This window comes from Silurus aristotelis, assembly GCF_946808225.1.
Source record: "Silurus aristotelis genome assembly, chromosome: 27".
Taxonomy (NCBI): domain Eukaryota; kingdom Metazoa; phylum Chordata; class Actinopteri; order Siluriformes; family Siluridae; genus Silurus; species Silurus aristotelis.
This window is the reverse complement of record NC_139600.1, coordinates 11,182,589-11,201,877: the sequence shown is the minus strand read 5'-3', so window position 1 is coordinate 11,201,877 and position 19,289 is coordinate 11,182,589. Positions and strand designations below refer to the sequence as shown.

At 35.0% G+C, this 19,289-nt stretch overlaps 1 protein-coding gene across 3 annotated transcripts in view; it reads right to left on the bottom strand.

The window, feature by feature from the left end:
* Positions 1–19,289, bottom strand: part of LOC310721233 (phospholipid-transporting ATPase ABCA1) — a 168,797-nt gene that overhangs the window by 132,136 nt on the left and 17,372 nt on the right. For all 3 annotated transcript variants that reach the window (XM_083532642.1, XM_083532641.1, XM_083532640.1), the window contains exons 3-7: positions 10,505–10,598; positions 10,158–10,299; positions 9,150–9,277; positions 3,070–3,197; positions 1,410–1,604 (exon numbers count right to left, since the gene is read on the bottom strand). In XM_083532642.1, coding sequence (XP_083388768.1) covers positions 1,410–1,604; positions 3,070–3,197; positions 9,150–9,277; positions 10,158–10,299; positions 10,505–10,598 — 687 coding nt within the window. The remainder of the gene's footprint in view (positions 1–1,409; positions 1,605–3,069; positions 3,198–9,149; positions 9,278–10,157; positions 10,300–10,504; positions 10,599–19,289) is intronic.

Genomic DNA, 19,289 nt, shown 5'->3' with positions numbered 1-19,289 from the left:
ATGCATAAGCACATATATAGTCTATGAACATGGCTGCCAGAAACTCCTGACACACACACATCCAATCTCACCTGATTGATGATCATACTACACATGTACTTGAAATAGCAACATTAAATTTTATTTAGAAAAAAGTATTGCTTGAAGCCTTGTCTCCAAACATACCCAAACTTGTTAATGATTTTTATCTACTTTTTAAAAAATCTAGTCGTGTTTTTTTCTTTTTTGTTATTTTCAAAACTCTTTTTTACAGATAAAATTTTTTTGTTAAGTAATGTTTATGGAAACCAGACACAGACCAGACAAAATGGGCTAGATGATAGGTAGCTTACTCAACCGAGTCTTTGTTCAAAGATTTGTTTTGCTGCACACAACAGATTTGCCTACGATTGAAAAATTCAACTGTTGCCTTGTCACTGAAGGGTTTTGAATGGACATCTATTGGAAAAACAGAGTTAGTTGAAATATCTTAAGAGAGAGAGAGAATCTCTCTTGCTTTCTCTTTTAGTTTCTGTCTCTATCATTCTACCTCTTTGGGTCGAAAGAAAAGTGTTTTATCTGTTCCTGCTGCTTTTCAGTTGCTGCACATTTTCTGGCCTTTATAGGCCTTTGTAAGCTCAAATCGCCTTTTTTTCACTCGTGAATGTCTGCGCTCATCATTTATTTAGCGCACTCACACGCACACACACACACACACACACACACACACACACACACACACACACACACACACACACACACACACACACACACATATTCGTGCAGTCAGACTCATGTATGAAGCACTTTCAAAGATAACCTCTGGCATGGCAGCCTTTCATCTCTGCATATCTAAAGTGCTGAAAAGAATCTTGCAAATCCTCCCATCTAATCAAGCCATAATTCTACAAAGGCTCGAGAGGATTTGAAAGGTTGCCGGTTTTAAAAAAAAAGGGGAATATAAAGGGAATATCTCCTATTCCAATAAGAAGCTTTGTAGCTTTCTGCTACAAGGCAACAAAGATCGGTTTTCACAAAAGAACCATCAAATCAGAAATCTTTTTCAAATTAAAATAGAATCATTTAACATCTACTTTGGCCTAAATATAACTAACAATAAATATCTTTTGAGGATTTCAGTTAGCAAAGAATGTTCTGACATGAGAGAAACGTACATTGACTTTTATTTAAATGTGGGAAAAATGTGATTTAGGTCCATGGATCATTATTATGAATATAAAGCAATATAAAGTTCATTTTACACTTAATTTGACTATATCATCTGTTAAGTAAGTGTAATGATGGATTCGTTTAGAAAAATACAAGTTTAAAAAAAAAGAAAACCTTATCTTCTCTGAACTGAAATCCCTGGCGATATTTTATATAGGGGAAGGTATAGGGTTTATATAAAAGGTATAGGGTTTACTTACAGCTGCCATGAGCTTTCTGTTGTCCAGATTTTGCACAACAGCTGCTCTGGTCCAGAGAAGCTGAGTGGGTGTCAGGGAGCAGGTGATGTTCTGGAACTCCTGTCTCTGAATTGTTGAGTAAAACTCCAAGAAGTGGTCAACGGAGGAGTTACAGAGGGTGGAGTGCAAGTCCATTACCAGTAAGAGACCAGGTAACTATACAGAGATGTGACAGAAATATGGGAAATAACACAATTCATGCTGAGTTTGACAAAACAATGACACCCAGACCTTGTGTAAGGTTCATAAAGGGCCATATTCAAATTTTGTAATGTCAATATTTCAGCAAGTTGTCCTGATCCAGCATTAAATTGATTCTAGGTATATGTATAACATCAAGACAAAAACATAGGCTATTTGTTAGTTTATATTTTGGAAATAGAACCACAAAATGTATTAGATAGCAGAAAAACCCCTGCTGTTTTAGTTACCATGGTTTTACTTATCAAAGATTGACCCAAATCCAATTTAATTAAATAGAAATTCCAAGATTATAGTAAAAATTTTGAATTGAATTTTCATGAATGTTCACGAACATTAATCATATCCAAGCAGTATCCACTACATACTGTATACTTTTCCAGATATATTTGATTCATCCCCAAACTATTACCACAGTGTTTACCACAACGGTATTCACACCTGTTCCAGCAAGACACAAAGTCCCCATGCACAAAACCAAGATAAGTTGTACATAGGTTGGAAAGATCTTTAGTGGCCTGCTATAGAGTTCTGATATCTACTCTATGGAACATATTTGGGATGATTTGGAGTGCTGACTGCACCTCAGGCCTTCCAGACCCTACACCAGTAACTGACTTTATTAACAGCCATGTGGCTAAATGAGCACAAATCTCCACAAGCACACAAGAACATCTTCAATTAGGGACTAAATGTTAAATGAGATGTTTAAAAAGCACAACAATTTTTTCTATATATTTGTAACTCATTTAATGGCTGTCTGGTTTAGATCAACTCGAATGGTATCACAGTAACCCTTTTATTGCTTAATAATAGACTTTTTTTGTTTTACAGTATCTTAACTAGAAAATCAACTTTATCATATGCATGTACAGTATATAGTGTTTACTACTATGCATAGTTTCAGACATCTGCTAATAGTTCCCTTGCAGTCATGGGGGGTCCTGCTATACACAACATTGATGTACAAGTTAAAGCACTAATCCAGCAAGTGAGAACATTCTAGTCACTAGTTAAGACCTATTATAATCTCGAGTGATGTATCTAAGTTTAAGGAACTTCGAGAGCTGGTGGTAGTGTTCATATAATGACAGTCCTGCCAATCACAAAAAAAAAAAAAAAACCTTTTCCTTATTGACAGCACATCTTCTGAAGTGTGACATGTGAGTTCCTTCAACGGTGCAACTATCACACTCCAGTCTATCATGTTAACGCTGAATGACCTGACATTTACTGCCCTTTAAATGCTATGTTGTTTTGAACTCTCTGAAGAGGAATGATGCTTCAAAAAAAATCATAAAACATGGTTTGAAGGTGACCATTGATAGGATTACTGTTGCTCATAAAAACTAAGCAACTTGAAGATTCTAGTAACAAGTCTATATATACTTCAAACTTTGTTTGTAATGTAGGATCGTACCTGATTGAGTCGGAGTCCCACGCTCATCATCCTCTGGGCAGTTGTACTTGATACTGACAGGTTGTTCTTCAGGTACATAGAGAGTGTCTCATTATCTCTTAACACACTGCGCAAAGGAATTGAGCGACCTACACACACACACACACACACACACACACACACACACACACACACACACACACACACATATATATATATATATATATATATATATATATATATAGTTTGAGACAGAATATTACTGCTTCATGAAAAGTGACTTTAATTCATTTAAATTCATCAGTCATCGTGCTTCAGTGTGCTTTTCCTGCACAAACCAAATATACAGTAGTTTAAAGACATAACTCGCAACATGACGCTGAACTAAAAATGAAAGACAAAAGTAATCAACAACTTATTTTCTGCGAGATTTCAGGCTTGTGAGTGGTTGCTAATTAGCGGTAAAACCAAATATGCCGTGTGTGAAGCAATGTTAATATTCTCCTACCACAGGGGCAGTCTTTTATTATCCTCTTATCGATGTGCCTCCTGAAATAAAGCCGGAGGTGTGTATTAGATTTGTGTTACGCCGCATGCTTGCGTGTACGCGTGTGGGCGTGCAAAGAGTGGGAGGATGATAATATTCAGATGGTCATTGTGGGAGATGCTGAGCCTTATTAAACACATGTTGGTCCTTAAAGAGTTGTTCGACTGTAATGAAATACACAGATTCAGCCTCCCACAGCTCACAGTCTGAACTCAAACACACACACACACACACACACACACACACACACACACACACACACACACACACACACAAAAAGAAACACAAATTTGAATAGACACATTCCCATGTATTCAAATATGGCCTGGAGGAATAGTGATGACTCAAAGGGCTGCATGAAACCTTGAGTACATAAGCACTTCATGACCACCTAATCTGATATAAGTAATTTGACATAAGATTGCTATGACACTATTCATTTCATATTTATTTCCTAGCATGTCAGAGCCGGATAAAATGAATGCAACTTTCGTAACAGCGCTATGTATATAGCAGCAATAAAACATTACCAGAAATAAAAATAAGAATAAAAAATCTGAATAAATCAGAAATGTACATACTGTTAAAATGCCATTTATATATGTTTATGTAGATTTATGTCACATAGTATAGACAAAGGTGCATGCAAGTGCAGATCCTTTTATTTTAAAGCGCAACATGTACAACACAAACACATCAAATTAAATACTAAATAATCTGGAGAGTAAACAAGAAACTCTAACCTGAACATATCGACAATCTATGAAGACAAACGTGAGAATATTAGTGCAGTGAAAGGTGAGACATTCATTCCGGTGCTTATGATCTGTCTAGGTGAAACAGGTGCAAAGAAATCCATGTGATATGGTTCAGTAAGGTGCAGTTGCTAATCGAAAGTGTAGTCCAAAAGCATAAGCTTTAAACTTATGGCGCTCAATAAAAAAAAAAAAAAAGTTTAATTAACAAATATATTTTATATCTATGTGTAGAACTAATATCTTCAGAATATCACTGTAATGCACATACAAAGTTTTATTTTGAACATTTTTTTGACAATGTCTGTTAAGGCTATAAGCCTTTATAACGCCTGCTTGCATTGATATGTTTTGTCATGGTGCGCCGCATCTCTATGAATTCTGTACTATCACTGTCTTGTGCTACTTTTCAATATAGAATAAGATATAAGGTGACAAGTTGACGTAACACTTAGCATAGCCTCTTGACATGACGTCGTGTCATGGCACACTTCAAAGTGATAAGGAACGTGATAATGCTAACACTTGTATGTCAGAGCAAATTAAAGGTCTGAGAAAATATACACTACTAAAAACACTATGATCACAGCAAGGTACGTAAACCGTGACTTTGTCATTCAACAAATACACTTAGCTTCAAAATGAAATTGTAATATCAGCCTTGCACCACTTTGACAGGAGGTAAACAAAGTCTTTATAATATATATATGTGCTTTAGCAATTATTTATGTTTTATGCTAGGTGTCATGATGGTCATATGTAGATGTATGAAGCCTTATAGACAACATACCAACATATTTTTCCCTCTTGTGGAGAAAAGGGCACAATCTTTATGCTTTTTAAGACTGATCATGTTTCTATGACAGCCAGTGATATGATGCGCTAATGAAGGCTTGTGATTTATTATTGATTTCTACAGTTAGGTGCCTAATTTAAGCAGTCCTTACAATAACCAATGTTTGCTGCACTACGCCTTGTCTTAAATGCTTATTTAGCTTTACCTAGGTGTTATTTAGCTGTGTAAATGCATTCATAATATTGCCCTGTGCTATTTTTGCCTACAGTCCCCACATTTATTTAGTCATTCACGTGTTTGGTCAAGCTTGGTCTAATTCTATTATACGTTACTGTAACTAGGCTGGACGTGTCTCTCATTCATATTGGCAAGTGGTTCAGTGTCGCAAATGAAAATACGGCTCCTAAATGTCACCTGGCTAAAGTGCAAACACGTGGCACAGCAGTAATTAGAGAAAGAGCAGATGGAGAAGCATCTACTGGAAGAGGTGGTGAAGTAATTAGTGTTTGCATTATGGATGGTAATATCCGAGGCTCCATTTTCATTTCATTTCCATCAGCTAGGATAAGTACATACTCTCTGTCTCTATGCCTCTCTCTTTCTCTCTCTCTCTCTCTCTCTCTCTCTCTCGCTCTCTCTCTCTCTCTCTCTCTCTCTCTCTCTCTCTCTCTCTCTCTCTCTCTCTCTCTCTCTCTCACGCACACACACACACACACACACACACACACACACATGCACAAACACAGTGGCCTCAATCTGAACTCTGTTTGAAGCGAGATTAATGCCGTCACCTTGTGCGTTCATCATTTGCAGAAACTCCTGCAGCATCACCAACCTCTCCCTACGCCGTGATTGGTCACGTCCCAACCGCTCTGCTTATCCACTGGCCAAATCCGTTTTCCCGTCGGCCCGCCTGCCAGGCTCTCACCCTGTCTCTGACACCGTTGCTCGTTAATTATGCGTCCTCAGATCTCCTGATGAATTTAATCTTGTATATTACCAGCCTCTGCCATCTCAAAAATGCAAATGCACCTCAAGTGCTTACCTGGCGGCCAACAATGCAGACTTCTTCTGCCCATTCGCAAATTAAGTCTCGGAGAATTTGGAATATCATTAGACAGAATTAGTCTAACGAATATAATACAACAGGAGGATAAACTGCCTGTCACTCCAGATCAGAGTTTCAGCTTCATAAATTAGTGTGTGTGTGTGTGTGTGTGTGTGTGTGTGTGTGTGTGTGTGTGTGTGTGTGTGTGTGTGTGTGTGTGTGTGTGTGTGTGTTTGTGTGTGTGTGTACACGCAAGTGTGTGTGAAGTGCTAAAATTATTATATTCCTGGTGATGACATTATCTTGTATCATGCATACGTATTCTCCTATCTAAAACTTTTTGACACCATCACTATGTTCTTTAGAGGATTAAGGGCCATTTGCCAATATTGCCTAGTATAGTTACAGTATGTATTTTCTCATAGTAAGGATTCAAACTCACAATATATAGCAAATTGACTTCACACATGGACTTTAACTTCACACTTCATATGACAACTGGTTGCAAGTTAGGCTTCAGAGGAATGGATAAATACTTATATAATCGCAACCTTTTTTTATATTTAATCAACTATACATATATATTCCTTCCATATTAGGATGTAATACAGTATATTTGTAATGTCTGATGAATATTTGTAGAGTAATGGCATATACAGTACATTTCTGTTCTAGGTTTTAACGCTACAAAACACAGAAAGGTTTGATGAGGTGTGAAGCATTATGTAAATCACTGTAAAACAACGACATAACCAAAGTTTTTGCAATCTGAAAAGAAACAATTCCCAGATACAAGTCCTTCTGGACGTTCTGGTTTTATTAAAGCTGGCAAAGATATGAAAGATCTAGTCGATACTCACAAACATGAAGGAAGAACTAATGTTCAGGCAATTTACAAACAGGCATAGAGCAGATAAAACAGTATCAGTAAACAGCCTACACAAGGCCTCTATGGTCAAACACTAATCAAAACATGGAGAAAACAAAGATGTGTATTCATCACCGGCACAACATAGAAATGAGTTTGTAAGGCAACTCTTCTGTTATTGAGTTTTCTGTGTGACAACTTGGCAAAAACCTTCCCTAAATCTCTTTTGATCTATTCTATTATATTCATAAAAATTCAGTAACTACAGTATTTTAGTATGAAAGTACAAGCATGTCCATTAATTAGTTTCCTGCATTTTTATTTTTAGATTCATTCTTATTGTTTTGATTATTGAATTTTAGTATTATTTTGGTTTGATGCTTTGTATTATTATATGATATTATTATATTGTGTTATTGTCTGTTAATAACTGAAAATAAATAATTATAATAATAATAATAAAAGAACAAAGCTGATGAGAGGACAAGGAGAAAACTTTGAAGGGAAGCTACAAAAAGACCAACAAGAACACTGAAAGATCTACAGGAATTTCTAGTAATTACTGGTAATTTCTTGCATGTGTCTATCATCTTCGTTATCCTGTACAAGTTTGGGCTGTGGAGTATTTCTATAAAGCAGAATATGCAAGCACATTTAAATTATACCTACATATTAATTCAATCACCCCAAACCTTTGGGAAAATGAGCTATGGTCTAGTGAGACAAAGGTTAAACCTTTTTTGCCATAATTCTAAAAGGTATGTCTGGCGTATCTATGAAACCCCATATTGACAGTGAAGCATGGTGGGGGTAGCATTATGCTTTGGGGCAGCTATTCTTTAGCTGGGCCAGGGGTACTTGTCAAGATAGTTAGGAAAATTAGAAATACTGAGGAATTTTTTTGCACTAAAAAAGCTGAAAATGAAGAGAAATTTCACATTTCAACATGATTCAGAGAAGTAGAATCAAAGTTTTGAATGGCCCAGACAGGGCCAAGACCTCAAATCCATTAAAAACCTTCTAAATCTAACAGAAAGGAAACTGAATTTTTTGCAGTGGGAGTGGGAAAAAATTACAAAGTCTGAATGTATGAAATTTATAGAGACTTATTCACAAGAACTTGTTGGCAGTAAAGGCAGAAGGTGTTTTCACAAAGTATTAGTTGAAAGGGGTGTGCAGACTCATGCAATTAGGGTTGATATGTGGGATGTAGTTGTAGTTTCATTTTTTTTTTTTATTTGAAATGTTCCAAATTCTTATAATTTTTTTTTTCCTTTTAAATGTTTACTTGTTGGAAGATCACTTTAAAGATGTAACTATTCGGAATTTTATGTTGTTATTTCTATCTTTATATTTTAAATACCTGCAATTTTAGAGGGGTGTGTAGACTTTTTATAGCCACTGCACAAGTTTACTATCAAGCAAGACAGTATATATTTACAACAGGGAATATGTTCTTACTATGCTTATCGGCCTGTTCCACATTAATCTCTATCCCATGACCTGAGGTGAAACTTATCATCACCCTTTCATTTGACTGATCACAGTATCATCAGCATAAAATAAACTTAAATACATTCAATCTTCACAGGAAGCGTCACTACCAATCACAGGCATGGCATAACCTCCATACCTTCACCATACATCTATAGGAAAATTATATCTCAATCATATATTAAAATCAGTGCATTAATAGGCAGGAACTACTTTAAGGACTACTGAGGAAGGAATCGGATTAGAGGATTCAACACCTGACTCAACAACTCAACAGCTGTTACTCATACGTTCAGGTAGTCAGTGAGTGATGTAAGCTCTTGGTCATTGTCAGGGCTAATAACTCATGCCAAAAATAGTGAAGCAAAATGGATTTTAGTGGAATCCCTGTCCACCTCTGATGAAAAAAAAAAAACCCTTCAGCAAAAATAATTCATCCTTTCATCTTCTTACATTGGTAAAATCCATGAAATGAAGACCTTTGATACTTAATTCAGGAAAAGAAAGCTTTAGTGATGGACATGAATTAATTGAATATTGCAGTTCAGCCATACATAATAAAATCCTTTAACTTTCTTTCATTTTTTTTTTACCTTTGGTTGTGTTGAAATTCTCAAGGATATGAGTCCATTTGTTGATATCATCAGAAAGAAGCTTGACGTTAGACAGCAGCGAGGAGTCGGCTAAGAGAGACTGAACCTCGATCAAAGCCTTTGCAATGCTGGTAAGAAAATAAAGGGCATAAATGTATTACACAGTAAAGAACTGGAAAACAAATAAATAAACAGCACATGCAATACCCGGTTAAATGTGCGATTATATGCTGATAAGCCAAGGGTTTTAAATGTTTTTTAAGGATTAAAAGTTCCTGTCACTTTCCACCCTGTACTTAAATCAGATTAAACACACAATTATCGGCCTACTACTTTAACATCTTGTGGTGTATTACAGTTAATAAATTGAACAAATGGATGGTAACTTTCTGATTTAAAAGTTTTAACTGACCTCAAGAGACACATAAGTACACAACAAACACAAAAGTATCTATTGCATTTCACACTGAATGGTTACATATCAAAGAAGGAAAGAGCATACATGAGGTCTTTATACACTGAGTGAGACTTTTATGAATCTTCACAAGTGCAGGCGCTCTGTCTAATGAGAGGACTGGGATTGTGTATCGTACTGCAGCTCGTCAAAGTCAGAATTCTTAATCAATAGTGCCACTTTGATTTAAAACACACTAGGGCACTGAACACTGCATGCCATAAATAGTTGGTATCGAATTGTTGGGTTTGTCGGTTGAGTCTAGTTTATATATTGCTTTGAAATATTATTTGAGCGTACAGTACATCCAATCTTACAGCAAAAGTTCTGCAAAACAGAGCATTCACTCGTGTGCTGTTATGCACTGATTAAAATATACACCAGTCAGCCATAAAATTGAAAACAACTGACAAGGTGACGTGAATAACAATACCTTTCTATTTCTACATGTCCGCATTGTATATTGTGGTTATTATATGTTAAAAGAATTGGATTTTTCATCAATCTTATAAACTGATTAAACCCAGGTTCTGATTGTCACGATGTTTACTGACATGGAGTCGTTGAAGTTGTTGACCTGTCCAGGGGTTTCTCCAGGCGTCGGCTCATTGACACATGGATTCTGGATGTTGCAGACCATGCCTTGTAACCATGGCAACACCCCAGCTGATGGCATCGGCTTGTTAAGATAATGGCCTGTATTAGGAGAGGTATTAGCATTTGGAGAATAGGTCTAATCTATTATTGTGCAATAACATGGGTTTAAAAAAGAGAACTAATTAATTCGACTCTGGTATGTGATTAATACAAAAAGCACCTCGCATTCACACATTGTGTGTTTTGGATATACTAAATATCAGCTTTATATTGTTTATATGGTTAAAAGTCAAACAACACTTACACTGGCCTTTGTAGACAGGATGATTGGTAGATCTCACCCACACCAGAATGAAAAACAGGAACAGAGGCCATATTAGCTCAATTACCAACCGCAACTGTCAGAGAAAAAGCAAGAGAGAAGGAAACAGCGACATTTTAATCTTCGCAGACAGTCTCCAATACCATGTTGTTCCTTCTAAAATGGCTTGAAGTGCTATAAAATTGCTGCAGTTTCAGGTAGAGGGTGTCATCATAGTACACGCCGTCTGTGCTGCTTCCGTAACAGCGCTCTTCCTCTACTTTAACACCTGCTTCAACTGCATTTTAAACTTTTCTTTTTTTTTCCTTTTTTTTTTTTTTTTATACCAAGTGCCATTTTACCAATTAACTGGTGAACACACTAAAGAGGGGAGAAATAGAAACTGAGAAATGCTCAGGCACATCATTTCCATTTCAGTGTGACAGATCAGGGGCTACATTTGGTCGAGATAATGGGATAACTCTGGTTAATGCATTACGCAGTACTCAAATCCGATGGAAAACTGGTAAAAAAACAAGATTATTAAAAACACATGCTCGTGGAAGCTAAAATTAAATCTATATAAACATGTACAAACTGGTGACAAAATTTAAAAAAATGATTTGGAGCGAACACAAGCCAGAAGCTTAAACATGTATTGCTAGTAATTTTTTTTTTTTTCTGGTATTTGTACTGGAGTTCAAATTTCATTAATTCTCTCCTATATTTTCTCTCAGTTTGTGTTCTGATGTTGGTAATAAAAAGCATTCTCTAACATGTCACTCTAAAATCTTTTATTGCTGTTTAGTTGTGTCAACATCAGCTAATTTTGAAGTTCAGCACCTTATGATTTGCATCCTTTTCATACTCATCAGACTATTCAGTGGTGTATGATGAGGTATGTCATTTCAAAATAAACCGCTGCCATCATGATCGAAACATTCCATCATAGGATATATGTGGCCAGACAGAAGAACTATTGATTTGCAGTGGACACAAACCACGAGAGAGCTTTTTTTTTTTTTCATTTTGCTATTTATTAAGAAAACAGAAAAAAAACTGACACATGTATCATTTCTTTTATAGGGACTGACTTAGATTGTCCTGATTTTCCAACATAAGACAAGAAGAAAGGTGGCGTGTCAGACATAGTCAGTTGACATAAATAAAATGTGGGGAAAAAAATAATAATTTCAATGTTGAAATAGTACTAGTAGTGCTATAATACTAATAAATAAATAATAATAAATAAAGTATAATAATAATATTGAATTAATAATGATTTAATTAGATCTTAATAATATTTTAAGCTTTATAAAAAATATTGTAAGTTATATATATAAAAAAAATTATATATTTCCCATAAAACATTCAAAATAACTCCATATAAAACTGTCTATCATATCAAAGTTTTGCTTTTAAAATCTGAGATACACAAGAACCTTTGCACCTGTAAATGCTCCTCATGAGTGTGATTAAGCTGCAACATGGGACCTTCCACCTCTAAAATGTTTTTTGCAGAGCTGTGCTTCAGCCGGAGGGTTAATTGGTAAACAAGCTGTGAACGTGAGGTGATTGCCCAACAATTCATCTCTGCTGCAGGTGACCTATTGGCTGCCCAATAGGATCTATTATTAATGTAGGAATGATAGAGTGTGAGAATACCCAGAATGTCTATAGCACATCATTTTGAATGGTGCAGGTACTTCAAGTCTTAGAGATGAAACAATGTACTGTACCTTTTGATTTGCAAGTTTACATTTTGCACTATTTATCAGTGCAAAATCAATACTTTCAAAGGTTTTAAAAGTTTCAAAGAGATATGTGAGAGGGCAGCCAATTTAAAAAGTATTGAGCCCTAAAGAAAGCCCAAAACACTACAGAAACCAAACTTTAGTGATCATTATCAAGAAGTGATTCCACAAGTATTCCACAATTTACAATTAGTAAAAATAAAAGAAATTGCAATGTTTGTTCTGTATTATCTTTTTAGGATTATATTTGCATGTAATTTCACATTCTGTATTATCTATTTATAATTTCATTTGCATGTATATGTAAATTAATTGCAAAACCCAGTTTATCTTTATATATCTGTATACTGACTGTATAACAACACTTTTCAGGTCCTGCTGTGTATATATATTGCACATAAAGTATATTTCACACACAAATACATACATAATATACAAATATATTGTGCCATACATACTGTACATCTTGCACAAATGATTTTTCATTTTATTTATAGATTTTTATAGATCTTTATATGCATATATGTTTTGCTGTTGTTTGCTATAAAGCTTCTACAGAAACTCTTTGCTATAGCCTATTTATTCATATGCTGTGTATGTACATATTTAATTGCACTTATAATTATGCAAATATAATATATTTATGTCTGTCTGTCTGTCTGTCTGTCTGTCTGTCTGTCTGTCTGTCTGTCCATCCAGCTAGCTACGTACTTATAAGCAGAACGAAAGGCACCGTGACCTGCATTTACAGGAAAATAGTCCATTTTGGGGTGATAAAAGAAACTTCACCTTGGATTGGACCACATCACACTACTTCGCCATTAATTATTTTTTGTTAATGAATTCCTACATTCAAAACCCAACACAGCCCACAGAATTGTACATCAAATGCAGATTTATAACATTACATGACTTGCCATGTTTTAAATATTTAGGTACATTATGTTTCAAATAGCATTCAAATCAGCAGTGCACATAATTTCACCAAAGAAATTATATTCTAGTTCACTCACTGCTTGTGTAACCTCCTGTAATGTACAAGTTTACAACTTGAGCATTCCTGCACACTTGCAGGATCTTTACTCGAATGCTGTTGGGCTTGTTGACAAAATGGCAGATTGAACAGGATGAAAAGAGCGACAATTCTTCCAAATCGCATAAAGCACGATTTTGAAAAGGCTCACTCGGGAGTGGCTAATGGAGTTGTAAGCTCCGAGTCTCTTCATCCTCTCACTGCTGGTGTTTTGTCATCGGCTAGTGAAAGCTTTCTTTCATCCCTCCTGTCTGCTATTCTCTTCCCTAATCCCTTCACCTCTCCACCTGCACGGTTATTCTCCGGAAATTTCTCAATAAAGTGGCAGGGGGATAGACAAGAAAAAAAAACTCATAGAACAGAAAAAATGAGACATAAAAAAAAAATGGAATGCAATCATTTGCTTGGTAGAAAGGCACTGTCAGAGTTATTACTGAGACATCATAGTACACGTTTTGCTGTGTAGTGACAAAAAGTGATCAAATGAAATCTAAGCAGTCATCCATAAGTCTACTTTCAGATTTTGAACGAGATGAAGCTAATTGTGTCTCACAGTAGCTTTCTTGGTTTCTCTGGGATAGCCTTGTGAAGAAACATCAAGTACTATAATAGACTCTTCGCAAATGATTAATCAGATAAAAACATTTTTTGGACGAGGTCCTTGAGGCATCAATATCAATAGCCAAACATGTATAACAATAGCCTTAAGGGTCAGCCATTTATTTGAATGCAGACTGTATTAATGGAGACCTGAGATTAGCAGGTGGCTCTCAAACAGGGGGAGGGAGAAAAGGATCAGACATAGTCTCAGATGAATGTTTGTAGGAATCTAATTTTTCATGATATCTTCATTCAATTTAAAATATAAACTCATAAGACATGTGGCTTTTAACCCAGTACTTTTCTGGATTTCTCCAGGACTGAGTTAATGTATTTATATATGAAATAAAAACATTTTCAATGCATGAAATTTATAATCAAGGTACTTTATCATCTATAACTTATTATGTTTTTAAACAATATTAAATTTTAATGATTGACAATAAAACCCAACTTGTCTTCTTTACAATGACTTAAATTGTGTATGTAGCCCACTTTTCTAAGAAACTGTTAACATTTAAATTCATATATATATATATATATATATATATATATATATATATATATATATATATATATATATATATATATATATACATTTTACTTTTAAAACATGGCATTACATACAATACATATACTGCAAATGTCTTATTTTCAAGCATAAAAGTATATGAAAGATTACATTATTTAAGGAATAAATCACATATAAGGACAATAATCAAGCAGCATCTGATACAACCTGACATCAGTCTGAAGTTCATCCCTTCCTCATAACAGCACACCTGGAAGTGGTTTCTCCCAATATTTTAATGCTTACATTTTTAGTATTTTGTGACATTTAATGTATGCAAACAGCTGGATAAAAAAATGTCCTTTCCTGTAATCACTTACAGGGAAACAGCTGTAAACAGTCATTCAATCAGTCCTGAAGACTTTACTGTTTTGGAAAACGTATTGTACCCATTGGTGACTCCTTTAATAAAAATGTAATTAACAATCGACCTAGTGGATTCTTTCTAAGAAATTGTGTATTTCAGAGCATTTGTTATATAAGAATGTTAATTCGCTTATTAGCCTTATGTCCACGAACAACATCCACTAGATGAGTAATACATTTTGAAACCTATTTGAATAAACTTGTTGACTTACAGCTGGCATTATTAACAAATTAATTACCAATCAGAATCAAGAAATTCAACATTTCTGTTCTGATTCTTCCTCCACCAAATATTTTTTGTTCACACGTATACCAAGGCATCATAGCTACATTTAAAAATAGAGGTTTTTTTAGTGATAATAGTACAGTAAACCTTGTATACTGTAGTATTAATTTAGCTAATCTTCTCATTTTAATTAGAATAATGCTTTGCCTGTTTCATTTAAACTAGTTAATAACATAAAAGGTAAATGAGGTATATTTGAGAAATTTAATAGTGTGTTTGATTTCAAATATTCATAGGATTTCATTGTTATATATTTTTCCCCTTCTGTTGTTACTGCTGGGAGCTCAAACTAAGCAGACACATAATACACAGCTGTATTTCTTGTTATTTCTGCCAGCTGGTTGTCTATGCCAGCATGAGGAAAGAGATATGATATGTTTTTACTCCTAACGTCATGTGGTGTACAGCATTTGTGAAGAAAGTTTTCCAGTGCTAACATCGCTGCCTCCCATTGCTCGCAGAGCATAATTAAGTTGCACCTTTTTTTTCTTCTTTTTATTTTTGTTTTAAAAGCATAAATCCAAGCAGAGTTAAAACAGTTATTTATGTATTTCATGCTTTATTATGTTTTTAACCAGATCTATTTAAGGAAGGTATTGAATTAGTTATATATGAATCTTTTTCATATACATGTAAAAAAAAAAAAAAAAAAAAAAAAGGCAATCAAGACTGGAATAAAAACATGATTGGAAATTATTTTTTAGCCTCAAAATTTAGTGGTTTTTTTCTTGCAATTCTGATTTTTTTGTTTTTCCAAAAATGTTTTATTTTTATCAAAAGGCTGTTGTACAGGTGTAAACAATAAATGAACAAAGCTGATGAAATTAAATTTGGATTAGTTTGACTTTTTGTGCAAATGATGAACATGGACATGAACAAGAAACTTTTGGTTTGAAAAAAAAACAGGCCAAGTTTTTGTTGCGTTGTATGTTCTTTTCTTTAATTAAGTCATATCTGTAGCACTCAGTGATTCTTCTCTGTCTTGCACTTTAGACGTTTTCCCTGGATGTGCTCTAGTACTCTACGGCGCATGTTCGCTTCTGACCTTGTGCCCTAAATCGTTTCATTTTATTTGCAATTGTTGCTTTTGTGCAGTAGATACATACGTTTATTTGTTTTTAGTATTTATTTTTGTATATTTGTAAGAAATATTTTGCGGGAGTCTCGCAAATTATTTTATTTCCCCGCCACCCACTCACATGAGAATACATTTTACCGCTCGCATTCACCCATCAAATCTTGTTCGCGACGGGTCTTACGGGTCCCCCGGTACCCCCGCGGGAATGCAGGTCTCTAATATAGACCCTATTTCATACTGAAGAATGTGGAGGACTGGAGTGCAGCCAGCATTCCAGTTCATTCCAAAGGTGCTTGATAAGTTGAGTTTAGCAATTTATGGCAGGCCACTCAAAATCTTCTACCCCAACCCATGCAAACCATATCTTTTGCACGCAGCTGCATTGCCATGCTATACAGTTGTGTGCATAACCACAATATGCTAACAGTTTGGGGAAAACCAACCAGTTTGGCTGTAAAATCCCAATACGTTTGTCCAAGTAGTAGATCTAGTGACACACAGCTATAACTTTGTATAGTAGCATTTTAATTCTAACATCAACAAACATTAGCGCTGAACTGTACATCATTAACCAGGTGGGAAACAAAGGCAGGTGAGCTGCTAAGACAAGATGGCTAAGATAATGATCCAGCTCTTGAGAACTGTTTTGCTAAATACTCGAAAAGCGCTAACATTGTCTATAATATACTGTCAACCCTGGATCTGTAATAATGCGTACTTGGAACGGAACTGAATATGAACATTACTGTGAATAAATAGATGTTTTATTAAGTAGATACTAACATATGAACAGTAGACACATTTGTTGAGTTATAGTAGTGTTATTTAATGTATAATCACAATATGGTAACAGTCTGGATCTATCATAAAGTCATAACCATCATTTAATTCTTCCTACAGTTTAAACTATTCTCTTACTTTTAGAAAGAAAGTTGCATTTACACTGCAGTGGCTGTGATTTTGAAAGGGAATACTGCTGTGTTGTAAATAGGAACAAAAATACGTAGGTTTATAAAGTGGCAGGATTCAAAGAGAATGATCGGATTTAACTGACAAAAAAAAAAAAAAAATTATGCTCAAATGCACCATGTTATTGGAGATTGGAAATGCACTCCAGGACTGGCTGATTTTGGAAATCTAAAAAATAAACAACTTGCGGCCTGTAGGGATGGATGTAGCATGTTAAGATGTACACAAAAACTATTCACTATAAAAGCCTGATTGATCTTTGTGTTGTGCTGAAGTAATGTTCTGGATAAAAAGTGACTCAGAATTAGATAATAATGGATTACAAATACATACACGTAAAACATTTAATTTTAAAAAAATTATGTGATGTGTAGATAAATACAAAAATATTTTTTTTTCCTTTTTTTTATTTTGTTTGTCATGTAATTTCTATAATGTCATATTACTTCCAATAATACTCACACATTTGTATTGGATTGTCTTGCAATTGTCTTGCATATGCTACAATTACATTTTCCCTTCACATAAACTACGAGCTTGAAACCTGTTCCAGCATGACAATAGAGGATCTTGAGTGGTGCTATAGAGCTCTGATTTCAACCTTGCGGAACAGCTTTGGGATGAATTGGAACACTGACTGCTACACAGGTCTTCTCACCCTACATTAGCACTAAACTCCTTGTGGCTAAATGAGCTCAAAAACCACACTTTAAAATCTGGTAAAACATCTTCCCAAAAGAGTGGAGCTTATCATAACTGCAAATGGGAAATTAGATGTTTGAGAAGCACATACCAATAGATAGAAATGGACAGGTGTCCACAAACATTTGTCCATATAGTTTATTTTAATACGGCTCGTTTGCTGTACAAGGTAGAAATGCTGTTCTTAAAATTTTTTTATCAAACTCAACACACTTTTGCCAATCCAATTCAAGATTTCTGCAGTGCTGTGCATTAAGTGAATTTCGTTGGATTCTTATTGGCTATCATACCATGCTGTTTACAATATCCTGTCTCATACAATTTGCATTGAAACCAGCAAATTGCAATTTGCTTGGAAAAATTCTCCCTACTTTGCTGTCAGAAGTAAAATAAATTATCTAGAATAGTAAATGTGCAGCCATTGTAGAGGTGGAACATCCAAATTTATTACCCACATTCACCTGCTTCTTCAGGCGTTCAGGTCTGCTTGTGGTCCAACGCTGTCTGTTCTAATCAAATCACATATCTTTCTAATAGATTATGATGAAATAGATGCAGGCATTACGGCATTTACTAATGCAAATCTTTACTTAATAGCCCAGGCAGTGCATACACACACACGCGCACACACACACACACACACACACACACACACACACACACACAGTTTTCATCTTATTGACTGATGCTAACATCAACAAACATTAGCGCTAAAACCTGCTGTAGCTCACTGTACATCATTAACCAGGTGGGAAACAGAGGCAGGTGAGCTGCTAAGACAAGATGGCTAAGATAATGATTCAGCTCTTGAGAACTGTTTTGCTAAACACTCGAAAAGCGCTAACATTGTCTATAATATACTGTCAACCCTGGATCTGTAATAATGCGTACTTGGAACGGAACTAAATATGAACATTACTGTGAATAAATAGATGATTTCTAAGTAGATACTAAGATATGAACAGTAGACACAGTATTTGTTGAGTTGTAGTAGTGTTATTTAATGCTAATTGTGAACTTGATTGATGTAGCTAAGTTTGAGAAAATGTAACGTGATATATCAAGTTACTGTGATTTCTTTTAAGCATGTCCAGGAGAACACAACTCAATATTTCAATCCAAAGAATACAAACATATTAAACATAAATCCAAGCACAAATATGTATATTTAGAGTGCTTAAATATATATATATATATATATATATATTTTTAAAAATGCACGGTTGTTGTTTTGATATCCCTCCATGTGCTGTATGTTTTGTCTCAAATCTCATCTCCGCCCTGTTATTTCATTTTTCCAGCTGTTCACTTTTTGTACATGGACCACTCAATTAGCTGGATTTTATTGTTGATTTGATATGATCTGGAACTGTTTGGTTCTTCAAAGCTCATCCTGGTGTTGCTGTTACAGCAACAGGTCTGTAAGCTC